We start from the raw sequence: 24900 nt of genomic DNA, 5'->3' as shown, positions 1-24900 counted from the left end.
GCAACAGTGAATGAATGGAAATCCAAAGTCTCTGTAAACTTTCATTAAAATTAATAATAAGAAGAATTTATATATATAAAATAAAACTGACTCATTGCAGAAAATGTACCAAATGTTAGTGAATAATATGCATAGAAATTATTATAACAGGAGACTAATTTGTTGTGTAAATGCTCACTAAAAACACAATAAATCATTTTTTAAATTAAAAATAAAGAAAGAAAAATGTAATTCCTCATTTACTACCTTTCCCTCTTGCCTGTTCTGGCCAATGTTGTGATATTGAGGAATTCATCAAATTGAAAACCTTCAATTCAGAGACTCACAATGAAGATTGTAATTTTTCTCTTAAGAAAGTCTCCAAATACTTTTTTAGTTGTTGTTGTTGTTGTTGTTAGGTGCCACTTAGCTGAGTAAGACTCATAGCAACCCTATGAACAAAAGATCTGAACCCTTTCCTGTCCTGACCATCCTCACACTTCCTGATACAGAAAAGCTGATTATAGCAGTCACTGTGTCAATCCACTTGGTTGAAGGTCTTCCTCTCCTTTGACAACCCTCCACCCTTCCCAGCATCATGTCCTTCTCAAAGGAATAGTACCTCCTAGTAACATATCCAAAGTATATGAGTCAAAGCCTCATCCTTCTTGCGCACTCCGGCTGCACCGTCTCCAAGACATATCTATTTGTTCTCTTGTCCGTCCATGAGATATTCAGTGCTCTTCTCCAACACCATAGCTCAAAGGCATCAATTCTTTTCCTGTAATCCTTACTCATTGTCTCCAAACACTAGAGAATTAAATTACCCCAATAGTAAGCCTTGTAGACCTAGGAAAGTTATTTCCAAAAATAAAAATCATGTATGTAGAACTTTATCATCATATGTTGAATATTAAAGATTGCACTAAATAAACAAACATCAATGAGAACCCAGCTAACCCACTACTGAGAATATACCACAAAGAAATCAGAGCTACCTACCCAGGAGAGAATAAACTAGATGAATGGGACCTTTTAAGAATCAAATCCCTATGCACATCAAAATACTTCTCCAACAGGGTAAGAAGGAAACCCACAGACTAGGGGAAAAAAAATCTTTGCAATGACAAGGGACTTAGATAAATATATAAAATACTCGAGTACTCTTGTTGAGAATACTCAACAAGTAAAAGGTAAACAACCCAATCACAAAATGGGCACAGGATATGAATAGACTCTTCCCCAAAGACGACATTCAGATGGCAAACAAAAACATGAAGAAATGTTCAAAATGTCTAGCGATCAGAAAGATGCAAATCAAAACAATTATATCATCTCACCCCAGCAACAATAGCAAAATTCAACAGGCCAGCAAACAAGGTTGTGGGGAGATTGGAACTCTTAATTACTGCTGATGGGAATGTAAAATGGTACAGCCGCTATGGAGCTTTCTCAAAAAGTTGGAAATAGAAATACCTTTTGACCCAGTAATTCCACTACTGGGAATATATGCTAAAGAAACTAGAGCCACAACTCATGCATATGTATACACACCCATGTTTATTGCTATGTTATTCACCATAGCAAAGAGATGGAAGCAACCGAAGTGCCTACCAACAAATGAATGGATAGAAAAACTATGGTACATTCACATAATGGAATATTACACAGCACTGGAAAAACAATGAACTTGTAACATTACACAACATGGGAGAGCCTGGAGGACATTATTCTGAGTGAAATATCTCAGTCACAAACATATTACCACTCTTATAAAATAGGACAGATATGGGGAGGGGGTGTTGGGGAGAGAATGAGAAAAGAATGGATAGATAATGATCACTGCATTCAGTCAGATGAGGGGAAGAATTGCCTGAAAGGAATATATGATTATGCATTATATGTATGACAACAATCTGGATCAAGGGGTAAATTGTGGGAAACCTGGGGGAAGGGGGAAAAGGAAAGGGAGGGGATAAATGTGTAACAATGAAAAAAATTAAAATAAAACCTTTTCAGTGTTAAAAAAAAATCAGAGCTGTGACACCAACAGATATATGCATACTCATGTTTATCGCAGCATTATTCATGATAGCAAAGAGATGAAAATAGACCAAGTGCCCATCAAAAATTGAATGTACAGAGGAACTCCGATGACCTAATGGCAAAGAAGCTGCACTGCAGTCCTGAAGGCATGCAGTTCAAATCCACCAGATGCTTTGCTGGAGAAGGAGGGGTAATCTCCTCCTGTGCCAGTCAGATCCAATTTGATGGTACACAAAAAGAAAAAGGAGGGTGGAGGGAATTTAATGTACAGAAAGTAACTTTAATAATCCTTAATCATGTTCATTTCTTCACTTAGTTGAAACTGCCAAAGAATTTAAAAATATTTTTAATCATGGCTTCATTATGTGAATTAATAAGCTGATTTGGTCATTTATGTACTAAATCTTTAATGTCGTTGTTGTTGTTATGTGCCGTCGAGTCGTTTGTGACTCATAGCGACCCTATGTACAACAGCCCTAAACCATGCTCTATCCTGTGCCAATCTCATTGCCTCTGACACACCCATCCCGAGTACCCCAGTCACTGAATCAATCCACCTCATAGAGGGTTTTCCCCTCCTGCGCTGTCCCTCTACTCTACCCGGCATGATGTCCCTCTCTAAAGACCTGTATGTCTCTCAAAACTCTGCTTTGAATTATCCCATTATTTCAGAAAAATAAATTTAATTGTATGTAGGGGAAATTTAATGGATAAACTATAGTACATTCTCACAACGGAATATTGTACAGCATTGAAAAACAACGAACTTGTAAAACACCACCAACATGGATAAATCTGGAAGACATTATGCTGACTGAATTATCTCACTCAGTGACAAATATTGCATAATCCCACTGTTGTAATAATAAGCTCAATAGAGAAAAGGGGGAAGGATGGGGAAATCATAGCAAATGAACGCTGCACTGGAATGGGTGCAAGAAAGGACAATCTGCAAGGAAAGAACAATTAGAAATTATGCATATTAATAGCCCAGACACAAACCTGCTTGCTGAAACTGAAGAGGACCTGAAGCACCTGCTGCAGAGGGTCAAGGACTGCAGCCTCCAATATGGATTGACGCTCAATGTCAAGAAGACAAAGATTCTCACCACTGGACCAATTGGCAGCAACTGGATGGATGGTGAAGAGATTGAGATTGTTCACAGCTTCAGTTTGCTTGGCTCCACAGTCAACACTCTTGGCACCAGTAGCCAGGAAATTAAAAGGCACATTGCCATGGGAAAGTCTGCTACTAGGGACCTCTCCAGAGTACTGAAGAGCAATGGTGTCTCCTTGGAGACTAAGGTGCATTTGATACAGGCCATGGTCTTCGTAATCACTTGTTATGCATCAGAGAGTTGGACGACAATGACCAAGGAGGATAGAAGGAGAATTGATGCCTTTGAGCTGTGGTGCTGGAGAAAAGTATTGAGAATACCATGGACTGCTAGGAAAACAAGCAGATTCATCCTGGAAAGGGTTAAACTGGGGGGCTCCTTGGAGGCAAGGATTCTGAAGCTCCATTTAACATACATTGGACATATTGTGAGGAGAGACTGGTCCTTGGAGAAGGACATCATGCTTGGGGGGAAGGCCCTCTATGAGGCGGATTGATTCAGTGACTGGGATAATTGGGATGGGAGTGTCAGAGACAGTGCAATTGGCACAGGACAGAGCAGAGTTTAGGGCTATTGTCCGTAGGGGCGCTATAAGTTGCAAGCAACTCAACAGCACATAACAACAACAATAGCCTGGAACAGGACAAGCATTACAAAAGGAATTGGGGGAGGGGGAGGAAAATGCACATAAATGAGAAAATTAAAACCAATCTCTTTTTGATCCTTGACTAAATTGTTTTTTTAAAATAAATTTTAAAAGAAAAAGGGGAGACAAACCAAGAAACATCGATGAGAGCCTCTTTCTCGTCCATGCGAATTTGAGCAGGCCCTGAATGTGCCTTAGTGTCCTTTTAGGAAACTGGTAAAGTTTCCAAATGAAATCTCTAAGTATTGTGCCAGGGTTAGTTTCTTAATTTTTAAACATACTGTGATTATGTAGGCGTTAACATTAAGATGAGCAGTGTGGGAAGTGTATGTGGGAACCCTTTGTCTTCTCTCTTTACTGCTCTTTTGTAAATTTAAATGTATCAAAAAAGGAAAAGTTCAGTTTTAAAAAATGATATGAGAAGAGCTCTTTTAAAAGGTTTCTGTGAAGATCCTCTGTGCCAGGACCAAACAGTGGCCAGCAGGAGCTCAACGTTGTTGTTGTGCTGTTAACTAATATCTGACTCATAGCTCCAGAGGGTTTTCAAAGGCAATAAATTGCACAGGAGATTGTCAATCCTTGTCCCACAAAGCAGCTGGTAGATTTAAACTGCGTACCTTTGGGATTGCAGAGCAACTTCTGAGCACTAGGCCACCAGAGCTCCCTGTGCATTAGTATAGACCCGTATATTGAAATGGGTAGATTTCAGTAGCCTAAATCCCCCAACTCCATTGAGGTTTCATGCCAATCATTTCATGTCAGTTAGCTCAGTCCTGCAGGTTTCTGGGTATGACACGGGAATAAAGTCTCCATCAACACACTGGTCTCGAGGGTCTCTAAAGCCCCTTAAACTTGTGGGTGCTGCTTTCCCCTAGTTCCTTGCTTGTCCCTGGTTGAAGACAGGCCCTCATGCAGAGCCCAACCCAGAACTCTTGTTTAATTAAGATTCTACGGATTGAGGTTCAATGTCAAGAAGACAAAGATTCTCCCCACTGGACCAATTGGCAGCATCAGGATGGATGGTGAAGAGACTGAGATTGTTAACAACTTTAGTCTGCTTGGCTCCACAGTCAACACTCTCGGCACCAGTAGCCAGAAAATTAAAAGACGTATTGTGATGGGAAAGTCTGCTGTTAGGGACTTCTACAGAGTACTGAAGAGCAATAGTGTCACTCTGGAGACTAAGGTGCATCTGATACAAGCTATGGTCTTTGCAATCATTTGTTATGCATCAGAGAGTTGGACAATGACTAGGGAGGATAGAAGAATTGATGCCTTTGAGCTGTGGTGCTGGAGAAGAGCACTGAATGTACCATGGACTGCCAAAACAGATTTATCCTGGAAAGGGTTAAACCAGGCTGCTCCTTGGAGGCAAGGATTCTGGGGCTTCGTCTGACATACTTTGGACATGTTGTAAGGAGGGACAAACAGGTCGTCCTCGGAGAGGGACATCATGCTTGGGAGGGTGGAGGGACAGTGCAGGAGGGGAAGACCCTCTATGAGGTGGATTGATTCAGTGACTGGGTAATCAGGATGGGTGTGTCAGAGACAGTGCGATTGGCACAGGACAGAGCAGAGTTTAGGGCTGTTGTTCATAGGGTCGCTATGAGTCGCAGGCGACTCGACAGCACATAACAACAACATTAAAGAGTCAAGAAAACAAAATTGAAGATGCACAACATAAAACCAAATAAGCTGGTCTAAGGATAGCTATCTTCATCATAGCCATGATTTTGAAATCTAGAGCTTAACCAAGACCTTGAGTGGACTCAAATCCCTTCATTTTCACAGATGAACAAAGCCAAATCCAGAGATTGTATTTTCATTTATAGGGAGTTCTGGTGGCTCAGTGGTAAGCTGTGCTGCCAAACCAAAGGTACAGTTTGAACCCACCAGCTACATCATAGAACTATGGGCAGTCTCCTTCTGTGTGTTATGTTGTGTTATATGCCATTGAGTTGCCTGTGACCCACAATGACCTTATTTACAGTAGCTCTTAACTCTGGCCTGTCCCGAGCCAGTCTCATTAATTCCAACACACCAACCCCCATTACCCCAGTTACTGTATAAATCCATCTCATCTGGGATCTTCCTCTCCTACGCTGTCCCTCCACCCTTCAAAAATAAGGAACGCTTCATGAATTTGCCTGTCATCCTTGCCAGGGTCCATGCTAATAATCTTCATCCAGTGAAGGGCCAACTATGAGTCATTGCTGACTCAACAGCAGAGTCTGGCTTTTCATTTACAAATATGGTTAGTTTTGCTTCCATGTTACATTATTGTAGGTTGGTTATCCTTCCACCGGTGGTTTCACATTATCTGTACCAACGGTAGTTTGAGCCCCGAATGTCCCAGTGAGTCATGCCTACCACTAAGGGGAATGAATGACAATTCACAGCTTTTTACAGGAGACATCCACTCATTGCTGCTGAGTTGGAGCCTACTCATAGCAGATCCTCCAAATGGTTTTCAAAGGTAAATTGCACAAGAGATTGATTTCCCATCTTCTCTCAAGGAGCCACAAATGGCTTTGAACTTGGTAGACAAGTGACACCTTTGGGTGAGCCCTCTAGGTCACCAGAGCTCCCTAGCGGGTAGAGATAGAGGGGTCTTGGTTCTTTTTCCACTGAAAAGTGAGAAACAATCAGCTAACAAGAAACTCCAGGTCTTTGACATCTAGAGGTGCTTCAGTTCGAGAACCTATAAAAAGTCTTACTACCTCTACAGGAAGGTTAAGGCCTTCTTCCCCGTAGAGGGGTGTCTCAAAAACAGTGAGCTGGGCAGCAGCCATTCCAGCCATCTTTACATTCTGAGAAACATTTTTCTGAAAACCCACTTTTCCTTACATGACAAATTCATTCCTTTCTAAGTCCACTCTGATCACAGGCATGTTACTATGTCCCCACAACTACATGACCCCATTTCAGAACACACCGGCATAAGTCTAACATATATTTACGCACAAGGGTCACGTGCATAGTAGGTAGGAGCCTTCCTATTTGTAGCTGCTATTAGGTGCTGTTGAGTCAATGGTGACTCACAGCAATCCTATGAAGGACAGATTGGAACCCTGTCCCATCCTGCACCATTGTCCCATCTCCAATGTCCTTGACTATATAGTTAAAGTCACTGTATCAACCCATCTCATTGAGGGTATTCCTGTTTCACTCACCCTATTTTTCCTAACCTAGCATGTCTTTTTCCAAGGACTGGCCCATCGTGGTAACAGCCTGAAGTACATGAGACAAAGTTTCATCATTCTTGCATCTAAGGGGAACCCTGGCCGTACTTCCTCCAAGACAGCTTTGTTCTTTTGGCTATGGGCTATGCAATACTCTCCACCAATGTCACAATCAAAGGCACAGAGTCTCTGTAATGCTGAAGATCTGAAAGGGCTCAGTAGTTCAACGAAGCTTAAAACCTATAGTAAAAAAAATAATAAAAATAAATAAAAAAAAACCCTATAGTCAGAGCTCTGCCAAGAGGCAAGATAATACGATAAAGATACCTAGATCTACTAAAAACAAATCCCAGTGATAACACAGTGCAAAGAAGGCATGAGGAGAAAAGGTAATTCTGGGCCAGTCAAGAAAGAGAAATAAAATGAGGACTCAGTACAGGAACAAGGTCCAACTATGAGTCTTGAAGTAGGGTTGCTGTTGATTGCCAGAGTCCAGCGATCCTATAAAAAAGCCTGAAGCCTTTCTAGAACTATCATCATTTACCAAAGTTCAGAGCTTCCAGAAGCATGTTTAGGAAGGGGATGCCACTCCTGCTAGGCTATAAGGAAGCCTGTGATACAACAGGAAAGTAAGTGCTCATCATTTGCTAAGTGAAAAGCTACCAATCCAAAAGCACACAACAGCTTCTCAGGAAAAGGCCTTGAAATCTGCTAGCAGATTACAGCCTAGCAAACCCTGAGGCAGTTTTGTCAGAGCCTGTTCTGTGGTGACTGAGACCTAGATGTGGATTCTCCAGGCTTGTCCTTCCACAAACCAGCTGTAGAATGGTGAGAACATCTAGCCTAGAGTCAGCCTCATTAAGTGTCTAAGAGTTGAATAAAACCCTTGAAGCAGGTTTCCTCCTCTGCAAACTAGCAACTCCTATCTTGCACAGTAAGTTATAGTGTTAAGCAAAAGACACAAATGTGCCTGGGCCCTAGCACTCTGAAACCAGTTCTGCCTAACCTGGCAGCAATGTTCTTTACATCAGCAACAGTTCTTGGACTCTGTCTGGGGCCAGGCTGGGAGGTGGAGGCAGCGGAGCGGGGCAGGGGCGGGGGCCTAGGCAGTGCTGGGCACCCAAGCAAGGCCCAAAGCCCAGTGGGAGCCAGTTCCTGGTTGTTACCGGGCAGGTCACACAGCTCTCTGGCTGCTGCCATGGTGCTTCCTCTGCCCTGGCTCTCTCGATGCTGTTGCCGGGGCCTTCTGCCCTCCTGGCCCATGGTTTCCCAGGTCTCCCGGTGGTACTGCTCCCAGAATCCCACAGCAAGCCAGACCAGCTCCTCAGACAGCGGGAAGATGAAGTCAAACCCCAAGGTAAGGGGCACCAGTGGTGGAGTGGGTGAAGTGAACTGGCATTAGGGAGGGGGGAACAGCCATCCCATCCCCACCAAGCAGCTTGAAGCAGACAGCACTCCCAGCCCAGGAACCTGCCTAGTTCCAAATGCTCAATTCCTGGCTCCCTCTCCTATCCCCACCTCCACCCCTCCTCCTGACCTAGGGCTTCTCTCCCTCCCCAAAGCTGCACACAAAGTCCTTGAACAGGAATTTCCCCCTCATCTAACAGTTAATTATTTCTTACAGTGGAGGGAAAACCAGTCTTCTTTCCATGACTCCACAGTCTGTTGCCAAAGGGGACTCTTAGGGTCCAGTTAGGTCACTCAGAATTCTCTTGCAGAGGCTTATGCCCAAGATAAGCACCACCTTGGCTTCCCTGGACACATGACCTTAATAATAAGGTTTAAAAGTCCAAAGGGGACAGTGGGATTCCTTGCTCCCCCATTCCATGACCGATGATCTCTTCAATGACACTTCATGCAGGGTCCTGGGCCTCGCCGCAAAGCTGAATTAGCCCAAGTTGAAGACCTGCTCGAGGAGCAGCTGGAGCTGTACGAGGCACTGCTGGAAGGGCAAGAGGGTGCCTGGGAGGCCCAGGCTCTAGTGCTCAAGATCCAGAAGCTAAAGGAACAAATGAGGAGACACCGAGAAAGCCTTGGGGAAGATGCCTAAGCTTCTCACCAGCTCCCATTCACTCTCCAACACAGAAAGCACTGCACCCACCGCTGGCCTCTCCCAGAGAATGGAGTAAATGGAAGTGAGCCACCCACATGTCTAGAGGACGGAGGAGGCAAGTTGGGGGGGACCCCACAGTAGCTGTAATCTGCTTAAGCTTGCAATGACACTCACCCACTGACCTCTCAGCCCAAATGGGGTCCTTTTATCCTGCACTAAAGTGGCCTCATCTGAGAAGCAATAAAGGGATCAAGTGCGTACAGATACCAGAGACACATGTTTCATTTTTAGTTTTGTTAAAAAATTCTGACAAATCAGGTACAGGGATACAGGAGTGGTGGTGATGCAAAAGAGGGAAGCCATGGGGGAGGGGTCAAGGCTGGGTGGCAGTAGTGTCTCCTTCACCCCCATGCCTGGTGGTGTCTCCTGAAGTGGGGACAGACTGTCATGTTCCACAACGGACGAATCTTCTACCGTGTCTGTTCAATGTAGGAGGAGATGTCTATCTCGTCAGGCAGCTCACTAATATTAACCTCAAAGCGATCCTGAACATCATTGAGGATCTTGGCATCATTTTCATCTGACACAAACGTGATGGCCAAGCCCTTGGTGCCAAATCGGCCTGCTCTGGCCACCTGAATGGAGACAGATTAGGTGTTAAGACCAAAAGACCCATAAGGGATAAGGACTTAAGGTATGAAAAGACAGAGAAAACTAGAGTAAAGAGAAGAAAATGGGATGTCTGAGTGTGAGGTTTACCCGATGTAAGTAGGTGTCAGAATCCTCAGGCATGTCGTAGTTAAAGGCAATGTTCACCCGCTCAATGTCCATGCCTCGGCCAAATAGATTGGTGGCCACAAGAATACGTCGTTGAAAATCTTTAAATTGCTGGTACCGAGAGAGTCTTTTGAGAAAGCAAATCAGAAAAATGAGATGCATTTCTGTCAATGGTCTCTCTTCCTTCCAAGGATAAAAAAACATCCTCCCCAATTGTTAACTCACCTCTCCTCCTGAGGCATCCCTCGGTGGATGGCAATGGCTGGGAAGTTCTGCTCTACTAGGAGCTGGGCCAGGGCAATACATCGCTGCACAGACTTCACAAAGATCACCACCTGTTGAGTGTTATGTGGGGGAGTGTAGGCCCATGACAGTGTGTGAGAGAATATTGGGGAGGGTGTTTTCAGTAAGTTCACTTTTAAAGAAATTCCTCACCCATTAGCCCTTTTGCTCTAAACCTGGGATTTTCTCTCATGTGGCTTTGATTTCATTTAGAGGACTGAGCTCGTGTGGAGCCCTAGTGGCACAATGGTTTAAGAACATGGCTCCTAAAACTGAAAGGTCAGCAGTTCAAATCCACCAGGCACTCTAAAGAAGAAATATTGAACTGTCTGCTTCTGTAATAATTTAAAGTCCTAAAAACCCTATGAGGGAGTTCTACGCCAATCCAGAGTTACTATGGATTACAATCAACTCAGCAGAAAGTTGTTCTTTTTCAGACAAGCTTCAGGTCCCTCAAGTGGTGAAAATAGTAAAGCACTCAACTACTAGCTAAAATGTTAGCAGTTTGAATTAATCCAGAGGTGTCTCAGCAGAACTGGCAATTTGTTTCTGAAAATTCAAAGACTTAAAAACCTTTTAGGGCAGCTTTGCTCCACACACATGGAGTCAACAGCAATTAAAATATATGCCGAAAGAAAAGGATGAAGCTACTTCATGAAAAATAGAAACTAAAATTAGAAAAACTATGACTAGCAAAATTGGGGTCTATTTCACCAAAATAAGTAAACCCAAGGGACCCACTCTAATTTGGGAAAGTTTTTCCAATACAAATTAACCACAGTAGGTAAATTGGTAAGACTTCTCTGTGGTAGATATTAGGTGTCGATGAGTCAACTATGACTCATAGCAACCCTATGAGCAATGGCTCTAATCCTTGCTGTATCCTGAGTCAAACTCTTCATTTCTGACACACTTGACCTGACTGCCAGTCACTGGGTCAATCCATCTCATCCAAGGTCTTCCTCGACTGCAATGACCCTCCACCCTCCCAAGTATGATGTCCTTCTCCAAGGACTGACATCACCTGACAACATTCCCAAAGTATGTGAGACAGAGTTCAAAACCCTTGCATTTGGTTTCACCCTCTCCTAGAGGTTTGTTCTCTTTGCAGTTTACAGTATGTTCAATACTCTTCTCCAGTACCACAATTCAAAGGCATTGATTCTTCTATAGTCCTTAGTCACTGTCCAGCTCTCAGATGCACAGCAAGCAATTGAGAAGATCATGGCCTGGTTCAGGCACACCTTAGTCTCTAGACTGACATCATGGTTCTTTAGCACTTTGCAGAAGTCCTTGAGAGCAAATTCTCCCACTGCAGCTCATCTTTTGTTGTTGAGGGTGTTGACTATGGATCTGAGCAAACATAATCATTAACTTCAATCTTTTCTCTATCTCTCATGATGCTGTCTCCTGGCCCAGTGCTAAGAATTGTTTTCTTGTTGTTGAGATGCAATTCAATGAAAGCTGAAGTCCTTTCTGCAGCAAACACTTCAAGTCCTCCTCAGTTTCTGCAAGCAAGGCCGTGTCATCTATATAACACAGATTGTTGAGTCTTCCTCCAATTACAATGCCTCATTCTTCTTCATAAAGTCCAGCCTCTCAAATTATCTGCTCTGCATAGACTGAAAAAGTTATGGGAAAAGGATGTACTTCTTTCTTGGTTCGAACCATGCAGTATTCCCTTGTGTTTGGACAAAGGCTTCCACGTTTAGGTGTAAGTTTTGCATGAACACAAGCAAATGTTCTGGGATTCTCATTCTTCTCAATGTCAGCCACAATATGCAGGGATCCACAGACTCAAATGCCTTTGTATAATCAATAAAATACAAATAAACATCCTTCTGGTACATTCTGCTTTCAGCCACAATCCATCTGCATTAGCAATGATACCCCTTAGTCCCATAGCCTCTTCTAAACCCAGTTTGTTTTTCTGATAGGTTTGTCAATGTACTGCTCTAGTCAGTTTTGGCTGATTTTCAGTAAGTTGCTTTCACGTGGTAATAGTGTTATTACTCAGTAACATTCTTTTGGCTCACTTTTTTTGGAAATAAGAGTAAATATGGATCTCTTCCAGTCGGCTGGCTAGGTCCACGAGATTTCTTGGTACAACCTGGTGAGCACATCCAGGGCTACATGCGTTTGCTGAAATATGTCAACAGATATTCCATCAATCCCTGGAACCTTATCTATTGGTTCTTAATCTCCTGAAATGGCTCTATCAGTCAATTCTTTATGGTACAGTGCCTGTGTATTCCTTCCATCTTCTTTTTAATGTTTCCAGGATCATTCAAAAATTTCCCATTGTTTTTGTTGTAGTGGTATACCAATGAGTCAGAACCGACCCATAGCTGACCTTCTGGCAGGTCTTCAGATGCAGTTAATTGCTTGGGAGGAAATTATCCATCCTTCTCCCATGGAGCAGTTGGTAGATTTGAAGCAAGTACCTTCAGTATTGCAACACAGCGTCTTACAACTAACTAGACCACCAGAGCTCCTAAGGAGCTATAAGGATTGCAAATAAAGGCTTGAATTTGTTCTTCAGTTCCTTCAGTTTGTTAAGTGCTGGGCAAGTTCCTCCCTTATTTTGATCCCATCACACATTGTGTTGTAATACTTTGTCTTCACTTTGAAATCTTCTGTTCAACTCTTTGTTAACTTCCTCATTTCTTCAGTTCCAGTTTCTTCGTGTAATATTCAGTCTCTGTTAATATTCACTTTGATCTTTTCTTCCTCCTCTGTGTAATGACCTGTTGCTTTCCTCATGGATAATATCGTTGCTAGCACCCCTTAGGTCATGTAGTTTTTGTTCATTAATGTTCAATATCTCAAATCTGTTCCCGAGATGGTTTTTCAACTCAAGGGAGACAAACTTATCTAGGTTCCTAGGATTTCCTTTAGCTCCAATCTGAACTTGCACAGTTAGCAGTCAAGCTCCAATCTGAACTTGCACAGTTAGCAGTCAAGCATCTGGCCTAGTTTTCAGATAGTGAGCTTCTCCAACTCTTTCCATAATCAATCTGATTCCTGTATAGTCTATCAGGTGAATCATGTCTATAGTCACTGTTTTTATAAAAGGTATTAGCAGGCAAGCTCTGGTGGCCTTGTGGCAAGAAGGTGAATTGTTAGAATCCACCAGATGTTCTGCTGGAGAAGGAGGGGCAATCTCCACCTATACCAGTCAGATCTAATTTGACAGTACACACACACAGAAAAAAAATGGAAAATTTTTAAAAATAGTATTTGCAAGGAATCTATCACTCACTGTGCAAAATTATATCATTCTATCTCCAGTCTCATTTCTGTCACCCTGCCTGTATTTCCCAACTACTAGTCTTTTTTCCTTGTCAACTTTTGCATTCCAATCATGAACTATTAATCTATTTTGGTTACATATTCAATAGATTTCAGACTGCAAAAACTGGTAGAAAACTTCTATTTCCTCCACTTTGGCTTTAGTTGTTGGTGCAGATTTGAATGATACTGGTATTAATAGGTCTTCCTTGTATGCACTTCAAGAAGGATCTAAAAATGGTATTTTTTAGTCTGAATTCCTTATTTGAATATGAACCTATTTTCCTTCCTGGTATAGCAGAACACATTACTGTCTAATTCAAAGCGGCCAATGCCACAATGGGTGCCAGGATGGTCAAGTGGTCTGAGGAGCCAGATTCAAGGTGCCTACCTTGCCTGTAGGTTTTCTAGTCTCCACTGGAGGCATGGGTTCAAATCCCACTTTTGACCTTGGTAAAAGCAGAGGAAATAAATGCCGATGAACTTTGTTGTCCCAAATAAAGCAGTCTTCCTATTTTCACTTCTAAGATTTGTTCTACTTCTTCAAACAATTCAAATGCATCAATCTTGCCTTTTTCCCTTTGCCCAACTTTCACATTCACACAAACTATGATGTACTTTAGTCATCAAAAGTGATTGTTTGCTTTTATAAAAGAAGTTTTGCAGACTTGCTTAAGACAGGAAATTGCTTAATTTCTTACTCTTTCCATAGCTGTTCATAGCTGATCCAAACAGAATGAAATTTTTAATTTCACTTCTCTATTTTTTCCTGTTTACTGATCCAACACCAAGAATTTCCATTTTCTTTACATTAAGTGTAGACCACACTGAAGGATTAGTCTCTGACCATCAGTAAGAGCAAGCAGCCTTCATTTTTGGCAAGCAATGAGGCCACATTACTCTTCATAGTCCGGCTTGGATTATTTACTCATTATATAATTGATGGAAGTAAAAAGATAGTCTCTACACATCTTTTCCAATGCTGAACTGTATAATAGCTCTTTGCTGTTGGAATACCTTCTTCTTGCTCCAGAGACACAATTAAGCATTCTGGAATTCCCATTCCTTATAACATCCACTATGATTTATTATGACCCATACAGTCCATGCCTTCACACTTGAGCCAATGATGGCCTTGATTCCATGTCCTCTTCTAATTTCCAGAAGTTCCCTGTTGGTGTATGTTTTTGAGAACAGACTCAAAATAGTTTTAAGGTTTGAATAAACTTAAAAGTCCTTTGACGTTTTAGTTTGTGACATACCTGTCTGTGCCAGCAATGGAAGAGAAAAGCAGCTCCATTATTGCTTATGCTCCATCCCTTGATACATACCAGAAATAACCAATCTGATCAAGATATTTATAAACTCAGCTAAAAGAATACACTCATCACCTGTGGTTTCTTCAATCAAAAGGCATCTAATATAGATTCCTGCTACAGCTGGTGATGTGATGAATCCAATGCCTACTACCTACAGGACTTTTGACTGACCTGGTTAAACTCAAGCACATCTAGAAGGTCAAAGAGCTTCTGGTTCTTCTCGTTGTCCTTCAGTTTCACGTAGTACTGCTGCAACCCATGCAGCGTCAGCTTCGTCTCATCATCCACGAAGATCTCCATTGGCTGGGGGGGAGGAAGGGGGTGGGGAACGGGAGGAGGGCAGAGTGGGGGGGTTAAACCTGGGGGGGGATGGAGGAAGTTGATATCCAATACATCCCATGGGGGGGATGGGGAGAAGAGAGAAGACTGAAAACCCAACCTCACCCCAGGAAAAAAAGAACCCACATTTTAATGTGGTTTCTTCCATATCACAGCTACTTTTCTATCAATGAAATTTTAGACTATTCAACTCAAAACTATCATGGGAGATTTTTCTAAGGGAGAAAAAGGAATAGTGGAACCACCTAAAGGCAAGATGCCATTATTTCAAATGGATGGTAGAAGGAAGAAACTAAGAGAAGAAGTTTCTTAAAAGAGATGATTCAAAGGTGGCTCAAGGTCAGAATAACCCCTATCAAAGGAGTAATAATATAGAGCAGAGGATATGGTTTATTCCATTTGAATTTTATCTAAAGTAGGAGACCCATATTATCATTCCAAGCAAATGTCTTTTACTAGAATGCTGTAACAGACATAGTTAAAATGCCACAAAACCAACAAAAATTGGTCAAGGTGAATAATAACCTGCCCTCAGACTATTAAAATAATTAGATAAAAAGCTGGGTCTTTCAATTCAGAGTCAAATCATCCCCAGTGTTAGATGCACTGTGCCAATAAAAAAATGTTTTCTTAAAAAGCCAACAGCAAATATGTACTAGTCTTTAAAACAAAATTTTAAAAACCAACAAAACAAACCACCCTTGAAGGGAAGGAGAAAAGTAGCTTAAGACAGAAAATGACACAAGACTCAATAACCCCAAAGTTCAACCTTCCTAATACCCATCTTAGTCTTTGGTTTATATGTTAATGTTTCCCCAGGAGGGCAGTGTGAACATAATAAGGTGGCTAACAAATGGCAGGCTTTCCAAAGGCCTCTTTTTCAAGTTCAATTCTAGCCTTCAAATACAGATGGCGCTAAAGGGCCTACCCCATGAGAAGGAGCAGTCCAAGGAGAGAAGGAACACACTCCACTGCTTGCATGAGGGCCAACACCTAACGCCAAACCCTATCACCCACCTGGTTGTATCCAAGTGGAACCCCTCACTTTCCTTTCCCATACCCCTTGCACAGGAAAATTGAAAAAAGAAAGAAGGAAAAACCCCAAATACCACCCCATTCAGGACATCCCACCCCGCAACACACATTGGGGGAAGGGAGGCACGCCATGCGTTGGATTCAGGAAAAAAACCGGGAACAGAAAAAAAGAGGCTGGTTTGGTCCTCAGCTTCCTGGTCAGGCTTGCCCGCAGCCTCCGCTGCCGCCATCCACCGCTGGGTGCCGTCTGCAATCCCCCGCCGCGCCACGATGTGTTTGTTCTCTGTTGCCGGCTCACATCAACCGAGGTTCCGGATGGGTTCGAGGTGGTTTGGACAGGAAGGAGTAGGGAATCGGGGACTGAGGTGCCAAAGGCCCCCACCCCTGGAGGTGGGGAGGGGGCAGATTCATGTTTCATGTGTGCGGTTTGCTCTTCTTCTGGACACGCCCTGTCATCTGTCTGTCCCTCTCTTGCTCTCCTGACACCGGGAAGTGTAAGTTTTGGGGAGCAGAGGCTCCAGTTGTATGCTCGATGCCGCCCTGAGCATGCGTGGTTGTAGGGGGCATGTAGGAGACATGGGTGGTAAGGCAGAAAGTTCTGCCCTCCCCCAAAAAGGAGAAGAGGTTCCAAAAGTTTTGTGTTTTAAAAAAAAAGTCGAACACTACCCGCTCTCACGTTAACCCGACCAAGTCTTCCGGAGTTTCCCTGGCATACGCGCAGACCCTAACGCTAGCTGTCTCTGCCTCTCTCTTCAGGTGGGCACGTGCTCCCTTCTCAGCGCTGGCAGAATAAGGGAGTTTGGAGGAAGAGGGCCAGGAAGGGGAGGACGCAGTGGGCGGGGAGTGGAGGGAGAGAAGGTAGAAGGGTATTTACGTCTTGCATGAACTTGCGGCAGACTGGACGAATCTCTTTGCTCAAGGTAGCACTGAACATCATGACCTGCTTCTCATGGGGGGTCATGCGAAAAATTTCCTGGACATCCCGACGCATGTCTGCAAAAAGGAAAAAACTTCATAAGAAAAGAAGCATAGAAGATAAAGATCATAAGTACAAGTTTCTCAACAAAGTGAAAATTGATGGAAAAGGGCAAGAAACAATGAAGTAAATTCATAAGTAGATTTGCCTCTGATCTCTTAATACCCAAGTTTCTCCCACCACTACAAAATCAAGCCCACAGAACTACAAGATGGAAAGAACAGGAAGTTTGAAATGAACATCTGGGACCAGGTTCCAGTTGCATTTTAACTGTGCAAGAAAGAAAATACGAAACCTCAATGTCTACAATAAAATGGGGAGAAATCTCACCAAAGTCTTTCAAGAATAAAATTTTTAAAGTGCTTGCATAGCTTTTTTCCCAACTCATCCCTCTCCCAAGTTCCAACTAGTCTCTAGCAGTCAACTACCACTGAGCATCGCGTGTGCCATTCCAGAGTCCATTCTCACCTTCACAGAGTCACACTTTCTTAATCTACTCAGGCAAATATGGCTTTCCTACCCGGAGCCTGTCATCCTGAGCCACCAAATATCGTTTGGGATGAGTTCTCCCTAAAGGTGTGTCAATCTCCATGTTCCTATTCTCGAAAATTCAATTCTTAACAGAAAATATCCTTTTATTAACGTCATTAAACACAACCAAATACCAAATACCACAAATGCTCTTCACAGTAACCCACAAAATGTACCCAGCCTTCTTCAGTGAGATGGTAAAAGGCAATTTCCAATTTCATATGGACTGGGAAGAGACCCTGAATAAGCAAAGCACTCCTGAAAAGAGAAACAAGGTAGGAGGCATCTCATGCCCTGATCTCAAATCCTACTACACTGCCACAGTGGTCAAGACAGTGTGGTACTGGTACAATGAGAGACGCATAGATCAATGGAATTGAACTAAGAACCCAGAAATCAGCTCATCTACTTATGGTCAACTGATTTTTTGACAAGGAGATGAAATCAGTTAAGTGGGGAAACGAAAGCCTCTTTAACAAATGGTGTTGGCAAAATTGGAAAACTATCTGTAAAAAAATTCAAGCAAGACCCACACCTCACACCATCAAGAAAAACCAACGCAAGGTGTATCAAGGACGCAGGACTAAAACCAAGGACTATACACATCATCAGAGAAAAGCTTGGAAGAACTCTAGAAGCCCTAATCCACAACATTAACAGTTTTCCAAGTATCCTGAAAAACCTGCAACCAGGAGAGAATAAAATAGATGACCCTAGAGGACATCATGCTGAGTTAAATATTTCAGTCATAAGAGTTCAGAATGAAGGTTGCATAGTGTAGTGTACAGGGGTGGAGTGGGAATTATATATCAATGAAGGGTTTTTTTTAATTTTTTTTTTTACTTTTTAAAGAGAAGAATGAATGGGAGGGGAGAGGTGGACAGGGAGAAAATTGCAACAATGAATGGAAATCCAAAATCTCTGTAAATGTTCATTAAAATTAATTAAAAAAACCTCAGTCACAAAAGGACAAATATGGGATAATGCCACTACTATAAAACAGGACTGGCATGGGGCTTGGGGGGAAACTAAGAGGAGATAAATAATGAATGCTGCATTGAAATAGATGAAAGACCTGTTTTAAAAACATTTTTTGGGGGGAGGGGTATGTAGGGAAAAAATGCAATAATGAATGAATGGGGAAAAAAACTGTATCAATGATTTAATGAAAAACCAATATGCTTTGTAAACAGTCACTCAAATAATAAAAAAGTCTTTAAAAAAATAAAATTTTTTAAAAAGTTCTTTATCCATAAATTCTGACCATACACTATTCTGGGAAGGCCAGAGGGCAGAATGGCCCCTTCTTCAGTTTAGTGTCTTCCCTGTGATACTAACTACAGGAAGCTAACAAGGAAAGGGGGATAATGATAATGATAATACTTAGAATACTTTCAAAATGAAGAAAATAATAATCAAAGAAAAAACACGCCACCTTTCTCTCTAATGACCACAACTAGTTAAAAAGAATAAAAATGACTTAAGCAAGTTAACCCTCGACACCAAATGGGGAGTCCAGAGCCATCAGTCATGGGTGATAGATAAGCGTCGTCCTTGCACTGAAGTGCTCCTATTTATCAAATAAACATCATTTGGCTCCAAAAGGGCATTCTTAGGTTACTACCCAAGTGTCAACACTGCCACTCACCGAGTTGTTCAAGCATCTTGTCACACTCATCCAAGATGAAGTGTTTAATGTGTTTGAGGTTGAGACTCTTATTTCGAGCCAAGGCGAGGATGCGGCCAGGGGTTCCAACGACGATATGTGGGCAGTTCTTCTTTAACACCTCTTCATCCTTCTTGATAGACAGACCACCAAAAAACACGGCAACCTGCCAACACAGAAGAAAAAAACATCATACCAGGAAAGAAAAATGCCAGCATCTCCACAATTTTCATTCTTTCTGTCTAATCTAATCAAGTCTTAGAACATTTCAGAGTTGGGGGAGATGGGAAGGAAAGAACAAAAAACATTGGTTTCTAAAAAAAAACCAGACTTATTGGTCTGGCAGAGACTAGAGAAACCCCTGAGATGATAGTCCTGAGATCTTTCAGACCTGGAACTAAAATCATTCCTAGAGACCAGGCAGCTACACAACAGACCACTTAAGAGGAACGTGTTCCTCAAAGGATAAATACTGCATAGTCCCACTGTTGTAGAACAGGACTGATATCAGGGTTGGGGTGAGACTGAGAAAAACTGGATAAATTATTTACACTGCATTGAAACAGATGGAGGTAGAGAACAGTTTAAAAGTGATATATGATTGGGTATTATGGTTATGACAAGAATCCAGAATGAAGGTTGCATAGTGCAGTGTACTGGGGGGGGGGGGAAACGACTGTATACCAATGAAAGAATTTTTCTTTTGCTTTTCAAAGAGAAGAGTGAAAGGGGGGCAGGGAGAAAAGAGCAACAATGAATGAATGGAAATAAAAAAATCTCTGTAAATGTTCATTAAAATTAATAAGTTTTTTTTTTAAAAGAGGACTGTGTTCCTTAGATCAATTACACAAAACCAGTATCTAGCCTCAAGCAAAGAATAAAAGGCAGAATAAGTGAAACTGGGAACCAAGGGTAAAAGTAGAATGTTGGCAGTTCACAGAGAAACACCGAAACATATTAAGCATAAATGAATTTGCTCTGTAAATTTTCCCCTAAAGCCTATTTAAAAAAAAAAAAAGGCAGAAACATCCCTTTGTGTTTCCTAGACAATGCCTTTTCAAAAGCAGAAGGCCACATATTTTCGCCAACAGAGCAGATGGCAAATTAAAAATGCTAACGTTTTGATATGAGGACAAGCATTTAACCACTGTGCCACCAGAGCTTCTTATAAGACTTTATTATTTCTCTAAAGCTCCTTTTGTTCTCCCAAAGACTGAGGTTCGTGCACACAGCTGTATGCCTAATCAGCTTCAATGTAACAATTTTGCTTCAAACAACTCAAAGGCCAGTTGGTTTCACTATTACCAAAGTCGTCTCAGGTACCACAGAGAAACACACAGAACCTAATTTTCCTACCCAAACTCAAATGTTTTAACTCCTTAGCATAAATCTCATAGAATGACTGATTCAAGGTAAACTGACCACTCCAGGTTACAACTCTTAGGTTTTTGAGGACATTATTAGTATAGTGGTAACACCTAACAATATTGGGTAACAGGGAGGGACAGTAGCCTAATTGGTAGGGATTGTAATTCAAACCCTAAGGAGGTGTCTCTCTGATGGTTCAAATCCACCAGTGGCTCTGCAGGAGAAAGTATTTTTAATAAACGTCCTCCAGTGAGATGGGCTCTGAAACGCAAATCTAGAGGTAGAACATTACATATAAAACCAGCTCAATCTCTCAACAAGTCATTTGGAACATTAATTTTGAGCCTTTAAAAGAGTAACAAAAAGACAATATGTAAATGATCTTGATGCCAGGAATGCTGTTCTCTTCCGAGTGGCAGAAGAGTACTGATGTGACCTGTAGAGGGAGAATAATGCTAGCTCCCTGGGGCCTTCCGCAATGTTTCCATAGCCATAAATACGTAAATGGTTTTCTAGTTCAACTCTTACAGACAGGAAGACTGGTAAAAAACAGTTAACTGTTACTGACTATGGCAACATGGGAGTTATGTGTACACATTTACACAAACATATAGAAAGCTATGTCACACTAAGAAAACTACTTTTTAGTTATTAGAAGAACGGTGCAAATGAGCTAATCATCCTTCATGAAAATGTTTTTAAAAAAAGTCTGTTAATTTGATAAATTAAGAAAACAGTGCCTCTGTGCTAAGGAAAATAAAAAAGCTTGGATATAGGTTTCCAAAATGGTTGTACAGCATGGCAAAAGTAACGTACAGATCACTTAATTCACGCATAAGAAACCCTGGCAGCACAGTGAGTTACATGTTGGGCTGCTAAGAAAAGTCATCAGGTCAATCTCCTCCCTGAGGATTTAAAACCTTGGAAAAGTGGATGGAAAAGTCACTGTGAGTAGGAAGCAACTAGGTAGCACTGGGTTTTAATGACACATACGCAAAAATGCTAAAATCACAAATGGTTTTCATCATTCACAGAGAGAGGCTCTGGGTTTTTTTTTTTTGCTTAATATTTTATTACAAATAACCCCCAAAAAATTGGTTAACAAGTTAAATTTCTACAGAAGCAGGACTTAAAATGGAAACACATAGGTTTCCAGAATATTGTAATATTTTTTACCATACACAGGTAACACTCTTACCACATAGGCTGCTAAAATTATTTCTACTTTAACACTAGGATTAAATATTTCTAACTCCTTTAAAACAAAATGCAGAAAAATAAAAAAATAAGAACAATCTGAACAAAAATACTATTTATCATCTCATGTTAATCAAAGGGATAAGTTATTCTCAACACTCCTGGGAATTTCTTTGAAAATAAATGTTCACACTCAGTACTTATGGGTAAATGCAACAAAGTTACAGAATTAAAAACAGCACCCATTGCTAATTCTACTTGTGGCCTTCAGTTGCCTTTCCATCTTTTGTCATCTTCATTTTTAATATTGTCACATATCAAACACTAAAGCTGTTCAGATCTTCCAGCTGTCATTTCCCATGCAACCCCAAACTCTTAAAAATGGCAGGGGAAAAAAAAAGCAGCCAAAAATAACAAGGAAATGATTCAAAATCATCATCATCCAGTAAGTATAAAAGGTAGTTTTACACTACCATCATCTATGGCCCAACCATGAACTCCCCCTGCTACAAAGGCAAATCTTGAAATTGTTTAAAAAAAAAAAAAATTAAGGCAAACTAAACCCAAAAGCCACTGCTATCAAGTCAGTTCTAACCCAGGGCGGCCCTAAATCAGGGCCTTCAGACTGCCTTCATCTTTTTTCCATTAAAGTTAATGGATTTGAACTGCCAACCTTTGAGTTAATAGCCTAGCATATAACCCACAACACTACCAGAACCACAGCTCCTCCAAAATGAAATACAGCAAACATCTCTGAAATAGTAATGCAGATGCAAATAAACTCTCAATTTCAACAAAATCTCTCATATAACCAAGTTTGCAGAAACTTACATATACACTGAGGCTTGTGAATAGGTATTTAACACCGGCAGGATATGGAGGAGCCCTGGCAGTCCAGTTCATAACTTATCAGGCTGAATACTGAAAGGTCAGTGGTTCAAATCCACCAGCCGTTTCATCACCCCTCCACATCTTTTCACTCTGGTTTACCTTGACATTGGGCATGTACTTGGAGAAGCGCTCATACTCCTTGCTGATCTGAAAAGCCAACTCCCGAGTGTGACACATCACCAGCACAGATACCTTATGAGGAAAGCAAATATAATTTATTATCATTTTCTTTCTGGGGAAATTTAGAAGGAAAAAAAAAGAAGTCATATCTAACAGATCAAAAAAAATTCCAATTCTGAATGTTATTAATTGCACTCCTGCACCTCAACAAGGCTTATTTACTACAGAATTTCCTTATAGCCTTTAGTAAAAAGTGAGAGATTATCTTAGCAACAGTAACTCATTGTTCTGAAAACATTATGTAGTCATGAAAGTTAGCACCCACTCCAATTCACTTATCCCTAGTCAAACCACCTTCCCCAGAACTCCCCACCCCTCTTCCATGTGTACCTGTCCAGTAACAGGCTCCAACTGCTGCAGTGTGGCCAGCACAAACACTGCTGTCTTTCCCATGCCTGATTTAGCCTGGCATAGGACATCCATTCCCAGAATGGCCTGTGGAATGCACTCATGCTGAACTGAAAAATCAAAGATGATAAATTAAAACTTCAGCCTCCAAATAACTCCACAGCTTGCTTTCCCATTCAAATCTCAAAAAGTTCTCTAAACTCAGACCCTTCCTACCTCTCTGCTCCTCAATCATATTCATACCCAAATTAGACCCTCTTCAGTTCCTTCTAGCTCTAGTCTCCTCAGCTCCAGGCCTCCCCAGTTCTGCTAATAACCTCTTAACTCTTTCAACAGGTCACCTTTCATGTTCCTGGTTCTGTCCTTATTTTCCTTAACCTGTAACAATCTATGAATCTGAGTGCCTGCCACAAGCCATTTCTCCCAATTAGGGTCCTGTACTTTGGGTCACAAAACTACAGAGTTGGAAAAAAATGAACAAAGGACTTGGTATCTGACCAAGACAGCCAGTTTTAGGCTAGTCACAAAAGTTTCCAGAGACCTGAGTTGGCCCTGGCCCAATACTCATCACTGTTAAGTTAGAGGCAACTCACAGCTGGTGACCCTCCAGGTGGGCTTTCAGAGGCTGTAAAGCCCACCAGAGGAGACTTCCTATTTTTCTCCCACAGAGCCAATGATGGATTTGAACCACCAGAGATAGATGCCACCTTTGGGTTAGCAGCACAACTCCCTCTTGCCCCAAAACATGAAACTATAGCTCCAATTATCTCATCTCTAAAATGTTAATGTTAGGAACCAAAAAAACTAAAAAAATTAAATAAAAGCAGGCAAGGAAAGAGCCAGTCACAAGTATGAATGGCAGACCTCAGTAGTTTTCCATCCTGAGCACCTCTGTGCTACCATGAATGGCAGAGCAGCCTATAAAAGCCTCTTCCAAGTATGCTAAACGTAAACATCTTTCACGTAAAGAACCATAAACATATCTGCTTCTCCTAAAGAGCCTAATGAGATTCTATACCCAAAGGGGGAAAGGGGTAATAAAGGAACACACCTTCTGATGGATGCTCAAAACCACAGTCAACAATCGCACGAAGCAACTCTGGCTTAAGCAGGAAGTCACGGAAGCCAGAGCTGTGGATGGAGACATAGGATCCTTTCACATCCTTCTTAGCAGGAGCCTCAGTCCCATCTCCTCCAGCTGCTGTCTCCACTTCATCATCTTCATAGTCCAGGAGCTCATTGTCCACATCATTTTCTGCCATAATTGGTCTGGCAGGAGGAAAGGGAAGGGGGTTTCTGGATGGGCTAATGCAGAATAAGTAAAATCAAGGGGGGAGAGTGGGACCGAGGGCAGAAGAGAGGAAAAGGAAGAAACTAGTTCCTGTGAGAATTGCTACGGAGAGAAGAACAAAAAAGAAAAAAGCTATCAATGATGAATAGAACTTTCCCCACCTCAAGTCTCCATTCCCACATTCTGTTCTATTTCCCTAAACTACACATGATCTCCCTAAAAAAATAAGCAGAGGAGGAGGAGAAAGGTAAATAATATAAACAGTAAAAGTCCTTCAAAGGCAGCAGGGTAGGACAAATTCTCAAAAAGCCTAGGATCAGAGTTGCAGAAAACAAAAAACTTTAAAATTCTTGAAAAGCCCTGGTGATGCAGTGGTTAAGCACTC

The 24900-nt window shown here is 41.7% G+C and overlaps 2 protein-coding genes across 2 annotated transcripts; one reads left to right on the top strand and one right to left on the bottom strand.

Annotated features, from left to right (window-relative positions):
- Positions 1–8169: 8169 nt before the first annotated feature.
- On the top strand, positions 8170–9021 carry MCCD1 (mitochondrial coiled-coil domain 1). Its single transcript, XM_006896269.1, has 2 exons — positions 8170–8328; positions 8833–9021. Exons 1-2 carry the CDS (start codon positions 8170–8172, stop codon positions 9019–9021), a joined length of 348 nt encoding a protein of 115 aa, XP_006896331.1.
- Positions 9022–9285: 264 nt separating this feature from the next.
- Positions 9286–24488, bottom strand: DDX39B (DEAD (Asp-Glu-Ala-Asp) box polypeptide 39B). The gene is made up of 9 exons (XM_006896204.1): positions 24276–24488; positions 23207–23334; positions 22796–22888; positions 19223–19406; positions 16942–17060; positions 14865–14996; positions 10027–10136; positions 9784–9928; positions 9286–9659 (listed from the first exon to the last, which is right to left on the bottom strand). Exons 1-9 carry the CDS (start codon positions 24484–24486, stop codon positions 9495–9497), a joined length of 1287 nt encoding a protein of 428 aa, XP_006896266.1. The 5' UTR covers positions 24487–24488; the 3' UTR covers positions 9286–9494.
- Between the last annotated feature and the right edge of the window lie 412 nt (positions 24489–24900).

Source organism: Elephantulus edwardii, unplaced genomic scaffold (assembly GCF_000299155.1).
Source record: "Elephantulus edwardii isolate Elephantulus edwardi_28Jun2011 unplaced genomic scaffold, EleEdw1.0 scaffold00184, whole genome shotgun sequence".
Lineage (NCBI taxonomy): Eukaryota > Metazoa > Chordata > Mammalia > Macroscelidea > Macroscelididae > Elephantulus > Elephantulus edwardii.
The sequence above is the reverse complement of the archived record's forward strand: the minus strand, read 5'-3'. Positions and strand labels throughout refer to the sequence as shown.

What these genes read in the sequence shown, in the direction of transcription:
- DDX39B (XM_006896204.1), bottom strand. Translation starts at nt 24,486, where the DNA reads ATGGCAGAAAATGATGTGGACAATGAGCTCCTGGACTATGAAGATGAT. An exon ending in CAAGATGCTTGAACAACTCG is followed by an intron (nt 17,061 to 19,222) that starts GTGAGTGGCAGT and finishes TCCTTTTTGCAG; the next exon opens with ACATGCGTCGGGATGTCCAG. An exon ending in GGGATGCCTCAGGAGGAGAG is followed by an intron (nt 9,929 to 10,026) that starts GTGAGTTAACAA and finishes CTTTCTCAAAAG; the next exon opens with ACTCTCTCGGTACCAGCAAT.
- MCCD1 (XM_006896269.1), top strand. Translation starts at nt 8,170, where the DNA reads ATGGTGCTTCCTCTGCCCTGGCTCTCTCGATGCTGTTGCCGGGGCCTT. An exon ending in AGATGAAGTCAAACCCCAAG is followed by an intron (nt 8,329 to 8,832) that starts GTAAGGGGCACC and finishes CACTTCATGCAG; the next exon opens with GGTCCTGGGCCTCGCCGCAA.